At 39.7% G+C, this 19,057-nt stretch overlaps 1 protein-coding gene across 2 annotated transcripts in view; it reads right to left on the minus strand.

The window, feature by feature from the left end:
• The window catches only part of LOC102693625 (myelin regulatory factor like), a 45,669-nt gene that overhangs the window by 19,364 nt on the left and 7,248 nt on the right, over positions 1-19,057 (minus strand). For both annotated transcript variants that reach the window (XM_069192295.1, XM_015352739.2), the window contains exons 3-14: positions 11,308-11,398; positions 10,564-10,625; positions 9,039-9,300; positions 7,798-7,901; positions 7,018-7,168; positions 6,071-6,266; positions 4,593-4,669; positions 3,651-3,761; positions 2,996-3,086; positions 1,895-2,095; positions 949-1,057; positions 140-249 (exon numbers count right to left, since the gene is read on the minus strand). In XM_069192295.1, coding sequence (XP_069048396.1) covers positions 140-249; positions 949-1,057; positions 1,895-2,095; positions 2,996-3,086; positions 3,651-3,761; positions 4,593-4,669; positions 6,071-6,266; positions 7,018-7,168; positions 7,798-7,901; positions 9,039-9,300; positions 10,564-10,625; positions 11,308-11,398 — 1,565 coding nt within the window. The remainder of the gene's footprint in view (positions 1-139; positions 250-948; positions 1,058-1,894; positions 2,096-2,995; positions 3,087-3,650; positions 3,762-4,592; positions 4,670-6,070; positions 6,267-7,017; positions 7,169-7,797; positions 7,902-9,038; positions 9,301-10,563; positions 10,626-11,307; positions 11,399-19,057) is intronic.

Below are 19,057 nucleotides of genomic sequence, written 5' to 3' on the forward strand. Positions count from 1 at the left end.
CCCCTGTGACCCTGAATTGGAAGAAGTGGTTTTAAAATGGATGGACGGATTTCGATTTGCAAGAGTTGACCGGAAATATTTTGAGATGGCATTTCTGACCAGTAACGTTATGAATTCCTTCACTAAAGGCCTCTTATACCTTATCCACCCAGAGGAAGTTGGGAATCTTCTCTCCATCAGCGCAAGTCACGTTCCCAACCTCTTTCACTGCCGAAGGCAAGAGCTCCTTCACCTCCTGGGCAATGATTCCTGAAACAAGGACAGACACAGCAAGCTGCTCAGTCATGGGCATCTGACACCAGCCAGAGTCCAGCAGAATAAGCTCACCTCAACAAGCCACAAACAACCACACCTTGAAGTGGGGCCTACACAGTCAGGGGTGGTCATAAATAGGGGAGATCCAACACCCAGTGTGGGCAGTATGATATACAGTATAACCCACTGAAGAATCCTTCCAGAGTACAAGAACTACCTGCTTCTTGAAAATGAGCTCCTGTATGTCAGTCGTACAGGTTGCACTTTTTCTATTGACACCCACATATGATCGATCTGGCTAGCTCTATTCAGTGGTCAAGTTTTTTTTTTTTAATCTGTAAATATGTATTGTGTCAGTGAATGTTGGGAAATGAAGCCATAAAGCAAACACAAAGTGCATTTTTGACAGGATTATGCACTGCGATAATTGGGAGTGGGTTGCTTGGGAATAAAGAGAGTGTGTGGGGCCCCATCTCTGATTTTTCCCAGGGCTTGGGAATCACTAAGGGCTCCTGTACTCAAACAGTGGTCATGAAGTAGCCTCTATAAAGATTTGTATTGGAGCCTTGCAATACGAACACCCAGTGATAGGTGAGAGTGGCGTTACAAAAATGGGAATTATAGAGTATATTTACCATATATACTGCATACACTATGTATGTGTTCACTACAATAATAGTTTCATAATTTTACCTGTTTCATGGGTTTGATCAATTCCCATTTGTAAAGCAAACTCTGGCTTATAATCGTACTCCACTATTCTCATCTGGGCTATCCGTTTGAGTTGCTCTGTTGAGTCCACCTGCGGATTATCACAAAACACAATATTACTAAGCTATTCATTTTTCCTTATAATGCTGCTCATGTGACTAAAATAGCAAAGTTAACTAAAGCCCTTAGTTATCACAATGCATTAAACTACTATCTGTCTGGTGGAACAGTGATTAAGACGGCATACCACAGCTTTAGTATACAGTATATCTGAAAGCGCCACTTAAACGTTCAGAGATGTTAAGGTGAAATTATACAGTGCAGTAATTCATCTGCTATAACATCATTTCTGTTCATCAGATTCAGAGAAGAGCAAGTGTGGATAAGGTTATGCGTCTGGATCCTAAGACCAAGAAGTAAAGAGAATGAAGGAAGCAAATCTGTGCTCAAGACAATGCCTGCTGCAAGACCTTTCGAAAGAAATGTTCACAAAGTCACTAGAAATACAGGCTTGTCTGCAACAGTTATTTATTTATTTACAATTTTGCTAATTTTTCAATAGGCATTGAACATGAAAAGCAGCTTAGCAACTTAAGAGCAGATCAGAAAACTCTTTTGGAAAAACAGCTTGTGCTTTTTTTTTCCTGTGTCACTTGAACAATGAGGTGTTAATTAATTACAACCAATGAATCAATTTTTTTCAGGATTGGAAGAATAAACCCTTTTTGGTAAATCACTTCAATTTAAAAAAAAATAAAGATTAGGACACATTAACACTAAGGGAGTAACACGTTCATTTCCCAGTTCACTATCACAGTGTCCACCCCGGCGCTGTGTGGGGAAGAGCCTCAGTCTGACGGCTGGCAGAGTGATCTCCTCCCTGGTGTTCAGTGTGTGGAAGCTGGGCTCTGCCCGCTGTGCTTCCTACCTCCTGGATGTTCTGCTTGGCGCGTCTGTCTGATGGGTGCATGACCGTCCCCATGACTTTCATGTTCCCGCAGACCACCAGAGCCTCGTCCGGAGAATCTGTGTTGATTCCCACTCTGCCGTGACAGGCGACGGCGTCTGGAGTGTTCCCTCGCTGCCACAGGAGCTCACTGTCGTTCTCGAACTGACCAGGGTTAGAGGCCTACAGCAGGGGGAAAATGGCAGACATCCTCATTTTTTATGAACCTCAGAGGATGAAGGATAAGTGAAGAAAGACTGCAGAAATTAGTACTGCTGCTTTCTTCTGGTTTCAGGTTGTATAGCACTGCCATTTATGCTGATGACATGTTTACTTAAAAGTCCGCGTAATGGAGTTCTGAGACCAAGTTTGTTAACAACGCTTATTAAACGGCAGTTGGTTATTACAAGATTGACGTTCTGGGCTGGAACACATTACCCAGAAGGCAACGGGGAATAATAACCTCTTAGTCACCTGACCAACTGGAGGAATACAATTGGTTGGGTAAGAGTTAAAACCTAGCCTACCAAATAATGCTCATCTGCGTGTGCCCTGTTTGGGGAGAGGATTTTATGCATTAGCAAAGGGAGCCTCCTTAAGCACACCACCCTCTTGGCTCAGTTCCAGGGCCCTGTGGTGTGACCTTGAATGAAGATGGCAGATTGATAATTATAGAGGAATGGCTCATTCCACAGACAGATGCCACCGACGCCTCCTTTTATTCACATAGAATTCTACTCACTCAGGCCAGACCTGCCTAATTCTGCTGCTCCCCTTCATTATCAGACAGCCCTCTCAGCTCAACACCACACCATATTGCCCAGGTTTTTAATGAGTGTGGCAGCGACCAGAGTAATCTCGCTTCACTATGTCCATGTTACCTCTCTTTTCCCGCAGTGCTGTTGCTAGCACAAAACTGTTTCCACTGCTCTTCCCCTTTAAATCTGGCTGACCTCTGTAGTGTCAGCGGCAATAAAAAAAAACCCATAAAATGAAATTCAGAAAAACAACATGCGAGGGGTTCGCTCACAACCTATGATTTATTGCGTGTTTTATAGTCTATTTCAAGCAAGCATTACTCACCCTGACAATAATTTGTTCGGAAACGTGAGCCACCAACAAGTACTGCTCCTCCTCCACAGAAGCGTAAAGCCCCACAACCAGCATGAAGTACCTGACACAAAACCAGCAGAGCAAGGTCACAATCACATCCAAACTCTCACCCCTTGGATATGATTCTAAATGCACTAGATTCTCATTTTAACTGTTTCCATTTGGGTTACAATTCACAATATTTAATATACATCAGCTTCCTTTTCTAGTTGATCCTGCTTCTCTGTTTCATTCACTTTTACATTTAAAAAAAAACAAAGTCCAATGCTGTGTATTCATTTAGAATTGTGCACATCTCACAGCACTGGGTTCAATTCCTGGGGTGCTATTTGCATGGAGTTTGCATGTTCTTCCCGCATTCATGTGGGTTTCCCCCAGGAAGTCCCCCACAGACTCTAGTGATACTGGTAGGGTAATTAGCATATGGAAAAACTGGCTCTGGTATGAGTGTGTGCGTTTGTGTGCCCTACAATGAATTGGTGTTACGTCCAGGATGTATTCCGCCTTCTGCCTGTTGCTTGCTGGGATAGGCTCCAGCTCCACTGTGACCCTGAACACAGAATAATGGATGATGGTTTCAGAGCTGGTTTGCTAGGTGAGGGATTTAATTAGGTGCTTTGTTCACCTCTGGTCGGGGTTGGGTTTGCCTTTCTTTCTCATGTTGTTGGCTGTGGTCTCACTGAAGTGCAGCCTGCCGAGTGTCACCTTGGTGATCTTGTCCTCTGGAAGACTGACCCTGAAGGACAAAAGAGCAGCCATCGTCACTCCCCACTCTTCTACGCCACTCAGGTCACAGTGGCAGAGGAAGGCAGGCCTGGCTGCTACGCCAATACACTAAGTCATCTTAGTCATGCTTTAAAACGCAAGCTAGTTCTTCCATTCCCATTGTGTCTTGAAATAAACCCTGACTTTTTAAAGCTTATCTGCAAACAAATGCACCTGCACAACTTATAATGATACAATAATTTTGATCATGGACCCTTTACTGTTTTCTTTTGGAGCTTGTGTATATGGCAAATAATTCAATCCGTACAGCTACAGCTGAAGAGCCTGTCTTTCCATTATGTTTTAGAAAGCAGGCAGTACATCAGCGACAGGTCTTTATTTTGCCTGAAAAAGAAAAGTTTGACAGCTGAATTTTTGTGATATTTACAAACGCCAGCTCTAGCTGTTTGCAACAGTTTCCTAACACAACATTCATAGTATCAAACAAGGCTGTTGATGCTATCTGTATGGTATAAAGAGTACCTAGAAACATTGGGCTAAGAGCTGAGGGAAGGAGACAACAGTTGTGTCTCAGCTCTCTGGAGAGCCTTTTGTTATAAACAAGGACACTGTGCTGAGACTTTCTGTATCTCTACACACGTTTGCATCTTGGCAACACGTTCCTTGTTATTTCAGCCTAGCCTAAAGAAATCATGAATAACAGGTATCAGAATTTGTGCATTCACAAGAACATCATGATAGAAAGATGAATTATACATCAAAAATAACACAGTGAAAGGAAATATGACCAATCCTAAAACACACGGGACGATGTCCTTTAATATAGGAAAGAAACCCTTACTTGACGGGCAGGAATGGCTTCTTACTACGATCCGACTGCGACTGCTCAATGGTGATGACGTGATTCTGGGCCTCCACCTGAGGAGAAGGTTTTGTGAGATATTATAGTAATTGGGTTTGTCATAAGGTGCTGGTTAACATCCCTCCTAGTGCTGTCTGGGATTATAATTAAAATAATGACGGATATTTTTCTTTTTTAACTTCACACCACAACAGACAGGCACAACTGTAATGGCGTAAAAAAATATTATTTTTCTATTATATTTCTATGAGAAAGCACAGAGGTCCAACAAGACTGTCCGTAACTTAGAAAAACACCTGTACTTCACAGCTCACATGGTGCCAAGGAAGTCAGTGTTTCAGCTGTCGAGCTGTCTTCATTTAAGACCCATTTCAGCTCTACATACTAAACAGCTCTCCGGGTTTTGATCTTACATTACATTTGACATTACATTAGAGGTTTCAATTACAGAGCCCTTGAGATCAACTCACATCTTGAGATCATAACTACGAATTATTATGATCACTGTGATCACTACAGTAATGTAATTTGCTATCACATCCTGGAAAACAAATTGGCCACTTATAAATTGAATTCAAAGGATTTCTAGAAAGTAGATTTTTTTAGAAACTTTGAATACTCCACACTAAAAAAAAATCAAGGTGTCTTATTTACGATTCTAACAATTCCCTATATTTATTGTGGAGCTTTTCATCCTTTTCACGGATCTCACAGCACTTTGCATACAGGAGGGGGCCCACTTCGCTCACTAATGAAGTGCAACACCCACATAGACTCCGTAAATCAAAGTGGCACGTCTGTTCCCCAGTCAGCACAGCAGATCAGGTAAAGTATGAAATTCCGTCACTAACTGAATTAAAGAGGGATCTTTAGGAAGGTCAGAGAGGACATCAAGATTAACACCCCTTCTCTTTCTTAGAGCCAGGGGATCTTGAATGACCATATAGACATGACCTAGTTCAACGTCTCATCTGAAGGACAATACACTTATAGCACGGTTCACCCAGTCACCAAATTCAAAAACTTGGATCAGAGGGAAGGACGCCACCTACTGGTCCACCAACACCATTTGCGGGTGCAACTTCAATCGTGCTCTCCTATCCCAGTACTTTCATGGCACAGCCTGGCTTAGCTTCTGAGATTTGACAAAATCAGGTTACAAGGTGTCATATACCTTTCTTGTCTTTTACTCAATCCTCAATTTGACATTTCTTAAATGTCTTTTCGAATTAAGAAAAAATGTGCATTAAAAAGTAGGCACAATAATTTAAGCATTTTGCACCGATAGAATGTTTCAAGCCTTATGGGACGAGGATACAGGACTACCAATAAGCCTACAGTTACACAGAGTTTGAATGAAAAGTAAAAGGACAGGTACCCCAATTGTTGATATCTTTAATTACAGTACATGGATGATTTGGTATTGGCCTCTGAAAAACAGGAAAGACAGCGCTTACCTTGATGCCGAAAACCTTCACATAAAAGTTCTCAATGGGCTTGACGCCTTGAGGTGTCTTGACATATGTGGGGTTCCCAGCCATCCCTATATGAACTGTGACCTGGAAGTGATTCTTTTTCTGGCACACAAAGGCTTCATCTGTGGCAGAATAATTGAACCCCTTGTCCGTGTCAACATGGTAGCCAGGAGCAGGGCTGAAAAAAACCAAGGTAGCAAAGCATACAGTACATGATGTGATAGGGAACTCTACTTGAATTGTCAAGAAAATGCTGCAATTTTTAACAACTAATAAATAAGACTGAAAAACTCTGCTTTTCTGAATTTTTCAAGGGATGCAAAAAACATGCTTCAGAACAAACATGCTTTCGTGTTTCAGACACATTTTGATTAGCGAGGTCAGGGTCAGGGTTAAGGGCCTGAAACTGGAAGGTCATGAGTTCAGATCCCAGGTGGTCATGCTGTTGTACCCTTGAGCAAGGTGCTTCACTTCAGCTCTTCCAGTAAAATACCCAGTTGTATAAATCAGTACAACTATGTTTTCCAGACAAATAAATTGGATAATCCACTGTGAATTCAAATATCACTATGAGAGTAAGAGGCATTCCATTTCTTTTGCTGACTCATAACTATCTACTGATCCATTCAAAGTATGATTTTTCCACTCCAATGTAAAAACCTATTTAGTTTATAATCAAACTTGACAAATTCTGTGCGCTTTGCTGTCAAATTTCTCACAGAAAGTAAATCCCCATAACCTCATCAGAATATCAAAGCTGTGACTCAACATTAGCAATATTCTCCACATCCTCTGATCCCCAGAGCAGGAAGCAGGGCTCTTTTTGTCTGAGCAGTGGGTGTCTTACCAACCATCTTTGAAATCCTGTATGGTGATGTGAGTGCCAGACCAATCAAAAGCAGGAAAACGTGGACAGCAGGGGAACTCACAGGCTCTTATAGCTGCTGCTGTAGAGAGCTGTCCACTGGTTGGACTGGTACACATCCCAGGTCAAGGACTGGTATGCTCCTGGGCAAGAGCCGCCATTCTGTCCATCACCGTCATAGCTGGGGGCTTCACCACTGGGCTCAGCATTCACTGCTGGAAGTGGGGAACATGACGGGCAAGTGACTCATCAGCCAGCAGAGCATTGCAGCGCACAGATTTGAGGAGGTGTACCATCTTGCCCCTAAGTATACCTTCCTTATCTAATCCTTGTCCTATTCTCAGACTATCAAAATGAATAATCATAAATGTTCCAAACACAACACCCTCATTTGTTTTCTATAGGAGCCTTGCTGGGTGTAATCCTATAACTTCTTCTTCTAGACTTTTATTATTTTACATGTCTTAATGCATACTAAAGCCAGGGTGGGAGAGGTCCTGTATTTCTTTTACCTCTAAACTGCTAATGTTATCGAATAGCAGTTCCATCAGTATACCTACATGCTTGAAATTATTTTAGTTCTTATCATCTGCTTTTAGTTGTGTTTCTGTTCTCTTCAGTCTTTGAGTGGCATTTCCACTTTCATCGTTCTAAGTTCAGTGTCATTTTATTGTTTTATTTTACTGTACTTGTGGGCTACCATATACAATATTTGTGAAGCACGTCCATTAAACAAACTTCATTATCTTACCCTGAATAGGAACGTCGGCCACACTAACAGTATTTACAGCTGTGTTTCTGGGCATACCTGGCTGTGATTTTAAGGAGTTCTAGAAGTGCTTACTAATTGGCCTCTTCGGTCTGCTTGGATCATTCCAGGGGTGTGAGTCCACTCCTCCCTCAACAGAGTCCGAATGCTTCCTCTTTTTGGGCTCTGGGAACACGGATCTGTGGGAATGCAAGATCAGGGCAGGTAAGCCACCTCCCTACTATTTCTGAGAAAAAGAACCACCTCACCTGACACTTAGGTGTGTGATTTTTATAATCAGGTTGAAAACTGAAAGGGCAAAGGTAATCTAATGCTGCAGACATAACCTCTCCTTCTCTACACCACTTTTTTAAGGTGAAATGACCCTTATAAAGGTCTTTATTAGGGTCATTTCATGGTCTGTAAACTTGTTACATTTAATTTCAGTAGATTATCTTGCCATTTTGACATGGCAAACACATTGTAGTTAAACAGGTTAATCCAAGTAAATCCAAGCAGAAAACCAATTAAAAACCAAACCAAAACCAAAAACAATGACTAAAACCGAACCTAAATATTAGCAACAATGCTTTTACTCTGTTTACCGTAACCTGGTAAAACTTAAAACACATTGCACTATAGAAGTTCTAAGTAAAAACACTATTGATTTAGAAGCACCATGACATTTGTTTGAACATGATGTACCAGAGTTTTTGTTTTAAAAGAAAACAACATAAGAAACGCCTCTTGAGTGGCTCCATCAGTAAAGGCAATTGCAGGGCCAGCCGGTGGAGCTTTATGTTTCGATCCTTACATAGAGTCTTGAACGTGAGGTAATGACCAACAGCGCATGATTAATAAATCTCAACAGAGATTTCTCTGTTGAGATCACCCTCTGGGATGAGGTATTCAGTGATCTAGGAGAAGCTAATCTTCAAGAGTGAAATGAGCCAATCAAGGTACTGCAGGTCAGGCACCCAGGGACACCTTTTGGAATTCCTCTGAAAATGACCTACTGGATGCAGACCCCATGATCAAAACATGCCATGTTGGTGGATGGCCTGGGAACATCTGAGGATCCCCCAGGGTAACCTGGAGTGTACTCCTGGGTAGCTGAATGTCTGGGCCAATGTGCTCAGTGTGCAGCAGCTAAAAACTTCCACTGACCTTCTGTGAGATACAGTGCCTCCAACAACTAAACTAAATATATTGCCTTGGATTTTCAGATTCATAGCACTAGGTCATCACAAGAAGCTTGATTCTGTATCAGTTCCCAGCAAACTAGGAGATACATTCTGATCTCCATTCCCGTTTCTGGTTACTGTTGTCCAACTTACCCTGAAAGATAAGGGGGTCTGGGTGGCACACAGGGGAAGGCTGTGCCCTGACAAGGAGGTGAGGGTTCGAGGAGGCAGGGGATGGGAAGAGGAGGGGCACTGGGCTTGGCACAGCTGTTTGTCAGCGTCATGAAGTCCGGGTGCTGGGGTGGACCGGTCTGCCATCCTGGAATCCCATCTTTAAATAGACAGGACGCGGTGCTGGGTGACTCGGCAGGAAGAGGCATCACCTGATCCGACCATGAAGAACAAGAGCGCACATCTGGAAGCAGACATGAACGTGAAGCACCAGCTTTAACACTCCAATTGCCATTCAGCGAAATCTTTTTTTTTTCCAAAGAAAAAAAAATAATAGACAAGAAAGATTTTTAAAAATGACCAAAGAAAAACTAAATAAAGAATTATAACAGTGTACATTCTGTTTATTGTGAATAGGGAGAGCAGCACAGGAAGAACTGCCCTTTGCAAACTATACTTTCACTGTAATTTTACAGTTTCAAAACTTGATGCCCAGTGGAATGAGATACCAAGGCATGCTGTCTAGAATCCCCTAGATGTGATCCTCAGATTAATTAGCCTCTAACAAGCAAGAACTGCCAAATGACTGCTCTCCTGGCGTGTAACCTTTCTAGTGTTTGAAAGCTTGACATCGCATATTCAGGTCACTATTATAATGTAACAACAGTTACTGTGTATTAAGGGTGTCAGGACATATTAGATTCCCTAACATAAACTATTAATCTGAACAGATACTTGGAATATCTGTTCCACCACTCTACTCAATTATCCTGTTAATTATTCAAATCCATGTTTAGTTCAATTTTTCACATTCAGAAAACCAAATTCTTTCTAATATAAATATTTTTATGCATATCACGTTCAACAATTGCCATAACTGACAGATATTTAACACTTAAATATAAAATAGGCTACAGTAAAGGCATGGGCTTAAATACAGGGAGAATACATACTGTAAACGCACAGAAAACCATATCTTTAAACTATAGGTACACTGTGCTTTATGCTTTTATTTCACTGTTCTTTCCCAGGTATCTTTTCACTACAAAAAAGAACATGTGATGGGGGGTCATGTACAATAGCTACCGTATCTAATCAATTCTGCACATGGGTAACTGTGATTATTATACCGGGACATCATCTAAAGGATCAAGTAAGCTTCAACCACATCTCCACTTGACTTGCTTAAAGCATTTCGAAATTTCATGAGCTTCTGTGAACCTGTAAGGATAATTTTATCTGAATGATGACTATGTATCAGAGGCAGGGAAATCTATTTTTTTTAAATGTCATGTACTGTGAGGAAGTGTATTTATGGCAGAAACGTTAGTCACTGTTTTACCTAAAATGGTGGTGTTGAGGACCCTGATATCTTTCAGGAACAGGTGGATGTGATGTTTGGGTCACAATGTTATTGGCAAACCGAACAAACAAGATGGATGAATAGGCCTCCTAGCATCTGTAAACAAGTAAGGCTGTTATATTTTTATGTTTTTTCGCACTTTACCTGGTATCTGAGGAGGAGAGCAGGGCTCAGATCCTGAGTCAGGGGGTGACTCTGGTAGCATACTGAACAACAGGGAGAAACACAAGAGGACTGTCAGTTCTGCTTCTGAATAGAAAAGCACACAACACTGAACAAATGGGAGACTCTCCCAGAACAACCCACCTACGAAACAAAAGTATGTTTACATATTAGAAATATAAAGCTTTAGTACTATATTTGGAACAGTCCCTTTTCTGAAGTTCCTCTTAAAATCACTTTAGCGGTTTAAGGTTTGCTTACAGTAGGTTATTCATTCATCACTACTGTATGGGGCAAATTTAAAAACCTCACTTCACACAAAGCGCAGGTTTCTCTGGAGTTTCGAGTGCTTTATTATAACTCTGGCCAGCATTGAAGCAGAACTTTAAAACATCAAAAAGACATTCCAAAACCTGTGCTGGAAGTGGATATCCATTGCATAGACACAAGAATCCTTTGCCAACAGAAATCCAGCTCTTTAGGATTTTGCAACTGGCACGGTCGTCCCAGACCAACCATAAATCTAACCTTTACCAAATCGCTTAAGAGCTCTTGGCCGTTTGTGGATGCATATATTCCAGCAGAATCAGAATTTTTTAAATGGGTAGACCAGCAACATGCGTCTCGGGCCATGCACTGTCTATATCCCTGGCTCTGGCTCTGATATAATAAATGCAGGCTGCAGTAGAGCCAGCAGAGTAACAGGAGCAGAGGGGAGACACTCACAACGTGCTGGGGTCCAGGTCATTGCTGAGGTACTGCTCCAGCATGCTGGTGTCCACCACTGGACTCTCCAGGACCCCAGTGACGTCATGTCCTGATTCGGGAGGAAAAAAGAACGCAGTTCTTAGTGTCGGTTTAATTTTACCCTTCATTTTCCATTTTCTTTCATTCCATAATACTTTCCGCTTCAAAATATGAACACTGAGAGGTGAAAGTTTCTAAAGGTTTCCCATGGTATACACCATGGTAAAATACAATAAAGTGAAAGACAGGTACAAACATGATATGGTATACAGAGATACACTACAGATACTTGTAGTATAGTATACATATAAGTATTTGAGCATGGCACAACCATAAGCAAGCTGTGTTCAAATTGTGGCAACTCACGATGGACGACTTGCAAAAGTCCTCCAAAAAGAATGGAACACAAAGAACTACTCAGTGAACAAAATACTCCCTGGACAGAATGCCAGATCATCACAAGGTATTAAACACCCTAGACAGGATGCCAGTCCATCACAAGGTATTAATATTCCCTAGACAGGGTGCTAGTCTATCATTCTAGGAATATACCGAGGACAGGATGCCTGTCCATTGCCGAGTACACACAGACCCGATTAATTCAACAGTCATGTTTCTGGGAGTTCATAGGAAAGTAAACTTATTTCTTTTTGGTGTCTGCACTAGGCGTTCCACTCAGTTGATGGATAAGAGGTCCAACTTTAACAACAGTCCTAGGTTAAGTGGAGCAGGCTAATTAAAAGGCTGCAGGATGAAGAGTAGAATTGGTTGGGATAGCAAAAGTGATACAGGAAGACACCAGGAGAAAACCAGGAAGAGTCTGAGAATGAGAAATGAATGAGGTCTGAGATAAAAACAAATCATGCAGCAGTAAAATAAAATCACCAACATAATAGAAATATTCAATCTTGTTGTATTTTTTGTCTTTGTCTTTATCACTATGTACAGCGTCCTTGTGCATGGAAAGGCACTTTATACATTCAAGTTTATTATTATTATTATTATTATTATTATTATTATTATTATTATTATTAGATTACCCGTGCTGGCTGCATGTGGCAGATAAGCAAAGACAATCTGTACTGTACCTCAGTATCAGAGGGCTACAAGTTCACATCTCAGCAGGGAGTTTAGCTCTTGTCTCCTGACAAACTGGGTTAACAGGGCTATGTTAATCATTTATCAATCAGTTAGGTAAGTGATTTTCATCAGACACCTCAGCATTGTTTTTCATGTTTTCCAGATCTCTCAATGGCTCAATATAATGGTAACCTTCGCTAATTATTTCAGTAATTGAGACTGAGTTATTATAATGTATATGAATGCCAAGATGCAATAAAAAAACAGCAGACACCATATTACATTATTTTTTTCTCTGAAATACTGCAATTCAATTCATATACAAATTTCACAAATACAATTATGTATTACTGGACAAATGAACTAAGAGGAATCAAACTATGATTTTCATTTTCAGTTTGGAGCATAACAGTACAGCAGAAAATGTAAGCAGTCACTCATAATACTCTCTCTGATTCACAGCGTTCCAGAAACAATGGTAACAGCAGATAATCCATCCTCTTTCTTTTCATACAGCAGGTGTGGGCTAAAACAATCATCCGTTGTCTCTCTAGGGCAAGACTATTGATCGGTGTTAGTTATTAACTAATAATCCAATAAGAAAAAGTGAAATTCCAGACTTTTTAACCTGAGGGAAAAAACACCTCTAATAAATGTTAAATGATAACCCTCAGACCCCATCTGTTTGTCTGCTACTGAAACCATTAGCGATAATGATAAGCATGAGGAGCCTGTCATAAAAGGTGGCTTTCTTCTGGTGTCCTACCATGGCAAACAGTACACTTCACCTCTTTGAAGATTCTTTACGCTCTGAAAATCTTCTGAAGAATTGGGCTATGGAGAGTTAAATTACATGAGCTCTAAACCAAGGCGTAGAGAGCTCGATTTCACAATAATGAAAGTATTTGCCTATAGTAATTGGTCATATAATTAGTTTTAATGTTTTACTTCTGCATAATGTGTTTTATGTGAGAACTGTCAATAGAAGCAGTGAATAAATAGATCAAATAAGGCATTGTATGCATCAATATTTACATCGATATGCGATGAGAAACTGTAGTAGAGAAGAGTGGTACAACATTTTTTGCAAGAGAGCTAACGGCACACACTACTATAAACTGAGTTGCGCAGATGAGATCATGTTCTTCTGTTTCTCTCACATCGCTTTATAACATTAAGGTTTTGTTCCAGAGAATATGCTTTCTTGCACTACACACACTAACAGAACGCTTAAAGGAGAACTGCAGTCCCAATTTCTCAGACAAGTTATTAAACCTCAGTAACTAAATAAATTGACGGTTACAAATCCAGAATTAGGCACAAAATCCGGAACTTTGTGAAAGTACTGTATGGTCGCCATCTTGTTGTAAGTGCCTGGTCTCGCCACGGGCGAGAGTGAGAGATTGCACGCATTTCCATGTAAACCGGCCCTTCCTGCTCACTGGTCAGTGTAATGACTAATGTAATAAGATGTAAGAGCGAATAAGTACGGGTAATAAGCAGACATTTCACCGCTGAAATGCGCTAACATGATGCAGCGTAAATAAGTAAGGATTTGTCTCGAAGTCAAGAGCAACATTTCTATTGAATTAAGAGAGATGTGTTCATAAGCCTTCTTGTTTACAATATTACAGGGCTGCTTCACCTCACCAGAAGTTTTGTTGCCTCGTTCTGAATCGCAGAATATGCCGCTACGTATTCCTGGAAAGTTTGTCTGTTTTGTGATGTAAAAAATTTTACATGTTATTTTGTACATTTTACTTTGCCCTTGCCATTCATTGTAACAACAATATTTAGAGGTACTGTATATTAATATTTAAAAGAATAAAGAATCAAGATGCACAACTCTTTTTGTGTAGGCAGGTTGTACAAAGACTGATGCCAATGCGTGAGAGAACATGCCAGCATCCCCAGTGCAGATGTGTTTCTGCTGCACAACTGTCTTAGTCTACAGGCGTGACTAATTACGGTATCCCCAAGTTGAGGTACTGCCTACATGTCCCCCACATTTGCATGATGATAACAGGTGTTACAACACAAAATGACTAGATACATGCTTCATTAACACACATTAATGGAGTAAACCTGAAGACCACATCCAGACTGGGGATACTGCAAGATATCATGGGCTGTTTTGTAAAAAGGGCAGTATCATCCCCCAGTGCCAGAATCAACAATGAAACATAAACCAGAGGACACAGTTGGAAACTGTTGGGTATTGTATTTCTAAGCCAGAACAGGAGGCTTGTGAAAGTCTGAAAAATGCTACCCAGTCACATTATTGAGGCTGATATCCCGATTTCTTTAAACAAATGGCTGAAATAGCTCAATTAGTGACTAGCAACCAAACAAGCCAAGTGGGCTAAATGGCCTCTTCTCATTTGTAATCTTTCTTATGTTCCATTGATCAGCTCCAGTTCAGATAATAAATATAGGCCAGCCTGAAATTCCCCTTCCTTAATCCATTTAAAATTACATTTCTTGCTGCCACCTCTTGGTTTTGAGTGTTAACTCAGATCCAGGTAGGGATGTTGTGAATCCCCTTGGTATCTGGCTTTGTCACTACAAGTAAATGCAAGCCATTGCTGTTGTAATTCTGTGATGTGACTAAATATACACTTTATCTATATTTGACTAGTGAACTCTGAGACAGTAGTGTCATTATTTTCTTTACTGGCAAGTCTTTAACATTTCACTTCAGTGCAATTAAATAATATGACCTTGTTGTAACTGCTTCACAACCCATTTATGAGTGCACGACCTTGCACTGTCAGTGCACCGTCATGTGGTTTGTGATTAAAGAAATATCTTCACTCTGTTTGAGCTCTTAACCTTGATCCTGTTGCTGTCAGTGCTGAATGAGAGAGAGAAGATGGGTTAGAAAAGTTCTGCACACAGTTGGATCTCCAATGAGTTTTCTGGGTGGATTGAGTGGAGTTCAGTTCCTCATGTACTGGTAGCTTTGCAGCATATTTTCTATTAGATACAATGGCAAAATGCTTTCACAGCTTTTTGTGAAAACAGATTGTACAATTTTCATCCACATTACCTATCTCGAGGTAAAATTGAGGGAATTTCCCAACAGCAAATTAATTACTCTTCTCCACACCCTTACTGTTTCTTCCCACTATATACCACTGAAATCTTTGAAAACATATGTCATTACTTTCTTAGATACAAGTTTTGCTCTTGTAAAAAAGTTGCAAAATTATCCTGCTCATCTTGAAGAAAATTTAGTTTTTTTGGTAATGACTCCTTATGCCTATTATCTTATCACCTTTTAATCTTGATATGTGAAAAATGCTGACCAGCATTCACAGTGTAGACATATCTTCACAAATCGCTCTTTCGATTGTACTATGGATAAATGGATGTTAAGGCAAAACTGCCCAATGTATCTCTTAAACCAGATAATTATAGAACATACCTCTCTACAGACAGATGTCACCTTACTGGGGTAAGATAGGGCTAAAAGAAATTAGGGACTGTATCATCGGAGAGAATACCTTCCCGTCTTGTCCTTTGTTAATGTTGAAACTGATAATTTATATATTAAAGACTTAAGGGTTTAATTGTAAAATGGAAAGAAACACACAAGGTATTTTGGTCAGGAGGAAAAAAAACATTTATCTGTAGCAAAGAATATTAAACCACCTGAAAATAAACCCAAAGCTCAGTGTTACACGACATCACAGGTAAACAAAAAACATCCACCTGTTACAGGGTTTAGAACCCTGCAGTTGGGTTAAAGTCTTTGTTTAATCTTCCCTCAAGTCAGCCTTAAAAGCTCTGTAAGAAAACAAAGTACAAAGCACACATTTCATTGCCAGTTGAGGGTACACATTGCTGAAGGACATTAAGGATTAGTCATGTATCAGCTCATTGATCAAGGAAGAATAAACTCCTGGAAACTGAATAAGTCCACCTAGGAAAGGATTTTCTTAATTTCTACTGTCCCTGCTGGCAGACATAATTAAAAATTAAAGATATCTTTAAAATATACACCTAAGTAAGAGATGACTTTAGAATCTTATTTATACTCTGTAACTTGTGGGCAGATGTAATGTACAGTACCTTCATTACACATGATGTACATAATAATAATAATAATAATAATAATAATAATAATAATAATAATAATAATAATAGGTGCAGTTGTCAGTATAGGTTAGCTTGCTAAACTAAGACCCTGGTGCTTACCTTTTGCCTTATGATTTGTTTAGAAAATAATCCCCCAACATGAAAGCAGGCTTCTTACAAAGGGATTTATTTCTAGGGCCAGGGTTCAGTAAATACAGCTGAGGACAACCAAGGCAGTTTGCATAATGCTCAATCCAGTGAGGGTAGCAAACAGGCATCGGGGAGATAACTACGTTCCTATATTTGGCAGTTACGGAAACTTAGCGCCACGGAGAAAAAAAAAATATTGCGTTTGTATGAGATACAATATGTTAATCACAGCAGTGTACAAACTGTATACCTAGCTGTGTGCCGTCCTGGATTTGTTTCTGTTTGGTATTCCCCTATTTCTTCACATTCATGTCTGTGCAAACGGCCACACAAAAACGGTTACTTCTCCCTTCAAATGTCACTTTTCCCGCATTTTGCTGTTTGATTTCAAATTCATAAGTATATGATGTCAGCATACTGTAGTCTAAAAGTTTTTGAAGTTTTTGTATTTAAAGGTTTAACGAGTGACCAACAATAACAGTAATCCAACAGTTGGTCGTTCTGTCAAGTCATCGTAAATGTATTTCGTTCAATGTTTAAAGAGACGGCAAAAACCTACGTACAGTACATGTTTCTACAGTTTCACATCAAGAATAACACGCTTGATAAGTCGTGTCATTTCTGGTTTTCACAGAAACGGCACGCGTTTAACCCAGTAATGCTTACTGACACTGTGTTGTACTTCATGTATACAAAAGACAGTACATGCTCCTTTAGATTTTTGTGTGTGACGATGTTCTTCTGTTGTTAAAGTCAATGCAACTTTGCATGGGACAATATTATTGCATATGTAACGGAAGACATTAATATAGGAATCAATATTGTTCACAAATTCACTACTGCTTCAAATGTAATACTATCTCGTACTTGATATTTAAGATATGGCAGATACCTGCAAATCAGTTTTGTTTTAGCTACAGGAAGCATGTGTACGGACTAGCTGTGGCTTGTACAGAAATCAAACAATTAAGCAGAAGTGCTCACTGAGAGACACTGTTTTTATGGTTAGATACTTCACTCACAGTGTTCAGTTTCCATGGAACAAAGATCAAAGTACCTATCACAGTACAGAAGACTCTAAGCTCGATTTCCCTCCTGTATAAACTAGCACCTTGTCATCATGGTGATTATCTGTTATGAAAGATTTTATGGCCATTTCGGGAATCATGGAATGTGTTTAATGCACATTAATTCATTACATATCTAGTCAAGGTTTCTTTTGGCCTTGACATTTGAAAAAACACTATTACTAGCACAATTTACAACCTACAGTTCCTAAAGAAGACCACAGACAAACATGCGTTTATCAATTTGAGGGTACATTTACAAAGAGAAAATGTTTGATTTCATGGAGACTGAAGTCTATTGCTTAGAATATTATCAGAGGTCACTGTTCTCTGATACGTTCGAGACATACAATGGATAAAGATAGCATTGAGACCCTTTCTGTGGTGTCTCACTTTGTGACATTACAGTACACATTTTTTAAAAGTTAATATTTTATTTAAAATCTGAATGGACAAATTGAAGGCTTCTAATGATAAGATACGGAAAATGTCAGAACCACTTGAATTTGAACCACTGTTCTTCCTAATTTTTATTAATGATCTAGATTCTGTGTGTAAAACACACAAGTTTGCTGATGATACCAAATTAGGAAGACTGGAAAAACTATATAAGCAGCACATGAGATTCAAAAAGATTAAACAAATGGGAGATGTAATGTTTAAAGTGGACAAGTGAATGATTTTGCACGCTGGAAATACAATCTTCCAGAAAATGTGGGGAAGCAATTACAAATGGCAAAGAAAATGTAATAAAAAACTGTAGAATTAAAATCAAGGGATGTAATGTTAAAATGCACTTGTTTGACCTTATTTAGAATATTAAGTACAATTTTGGTGACCACATTATGGAAAAAATAATGCTGGTCTGGAATTAGTCAAGAGAAGAGCAACCAGATGCATTCTGGGCCTTAAAGGAATGACCTACACTGACAGACTGAAGGAACCGACTTTTTAGTCTTGAACAGAGAAGACTGTCAGAGGATGTACCAAACAAGTGTTAAAAATGCTCCAAAGACTTTGATAAAGTCAACCCATCAGATTTCTTCAAAACATTGAAACACAAACCAGAGAACCTAAGTAGAAATTATTTTGAACTTATTTTGAGCATTTAAAACCAAGAACAGGAGGTACTTTTTACCTAAAGGGTTGCAGGAATATGGAACAAGCTGTATAGCCATGTGCTTAAAGCCAATACTTTGTTTTTTTTCTACAGATACTGTAGCTGGATGAGATACCTACTGACAAACAGTCCAGATGGGCTGAACAGCCTCCTCTGGTTTGTAACCTTTTCATGTTCTTATGAAATATGTTGATTGCATAAGTATTCAGGGCCATGAACTCAATATACTGTA

The sequence above is a fragment of the Lepisosteus oculatus genome, chromosome 7 (genome assembly GCF_040954835.1).
Source record: "Lepisosteus oculatus isolate fLepOcu1 chromosome 7, fLepOcu1.hap2, whole genome shotgun sequence".
In the NCBI taxonomy this organism is placed as follows: Eukaryota; Metazoa; Chordata; class Actinopteri; order Semionotiformes; family Lepisosteidae; genus Lepisosteus; species Lepisosteus oculatus.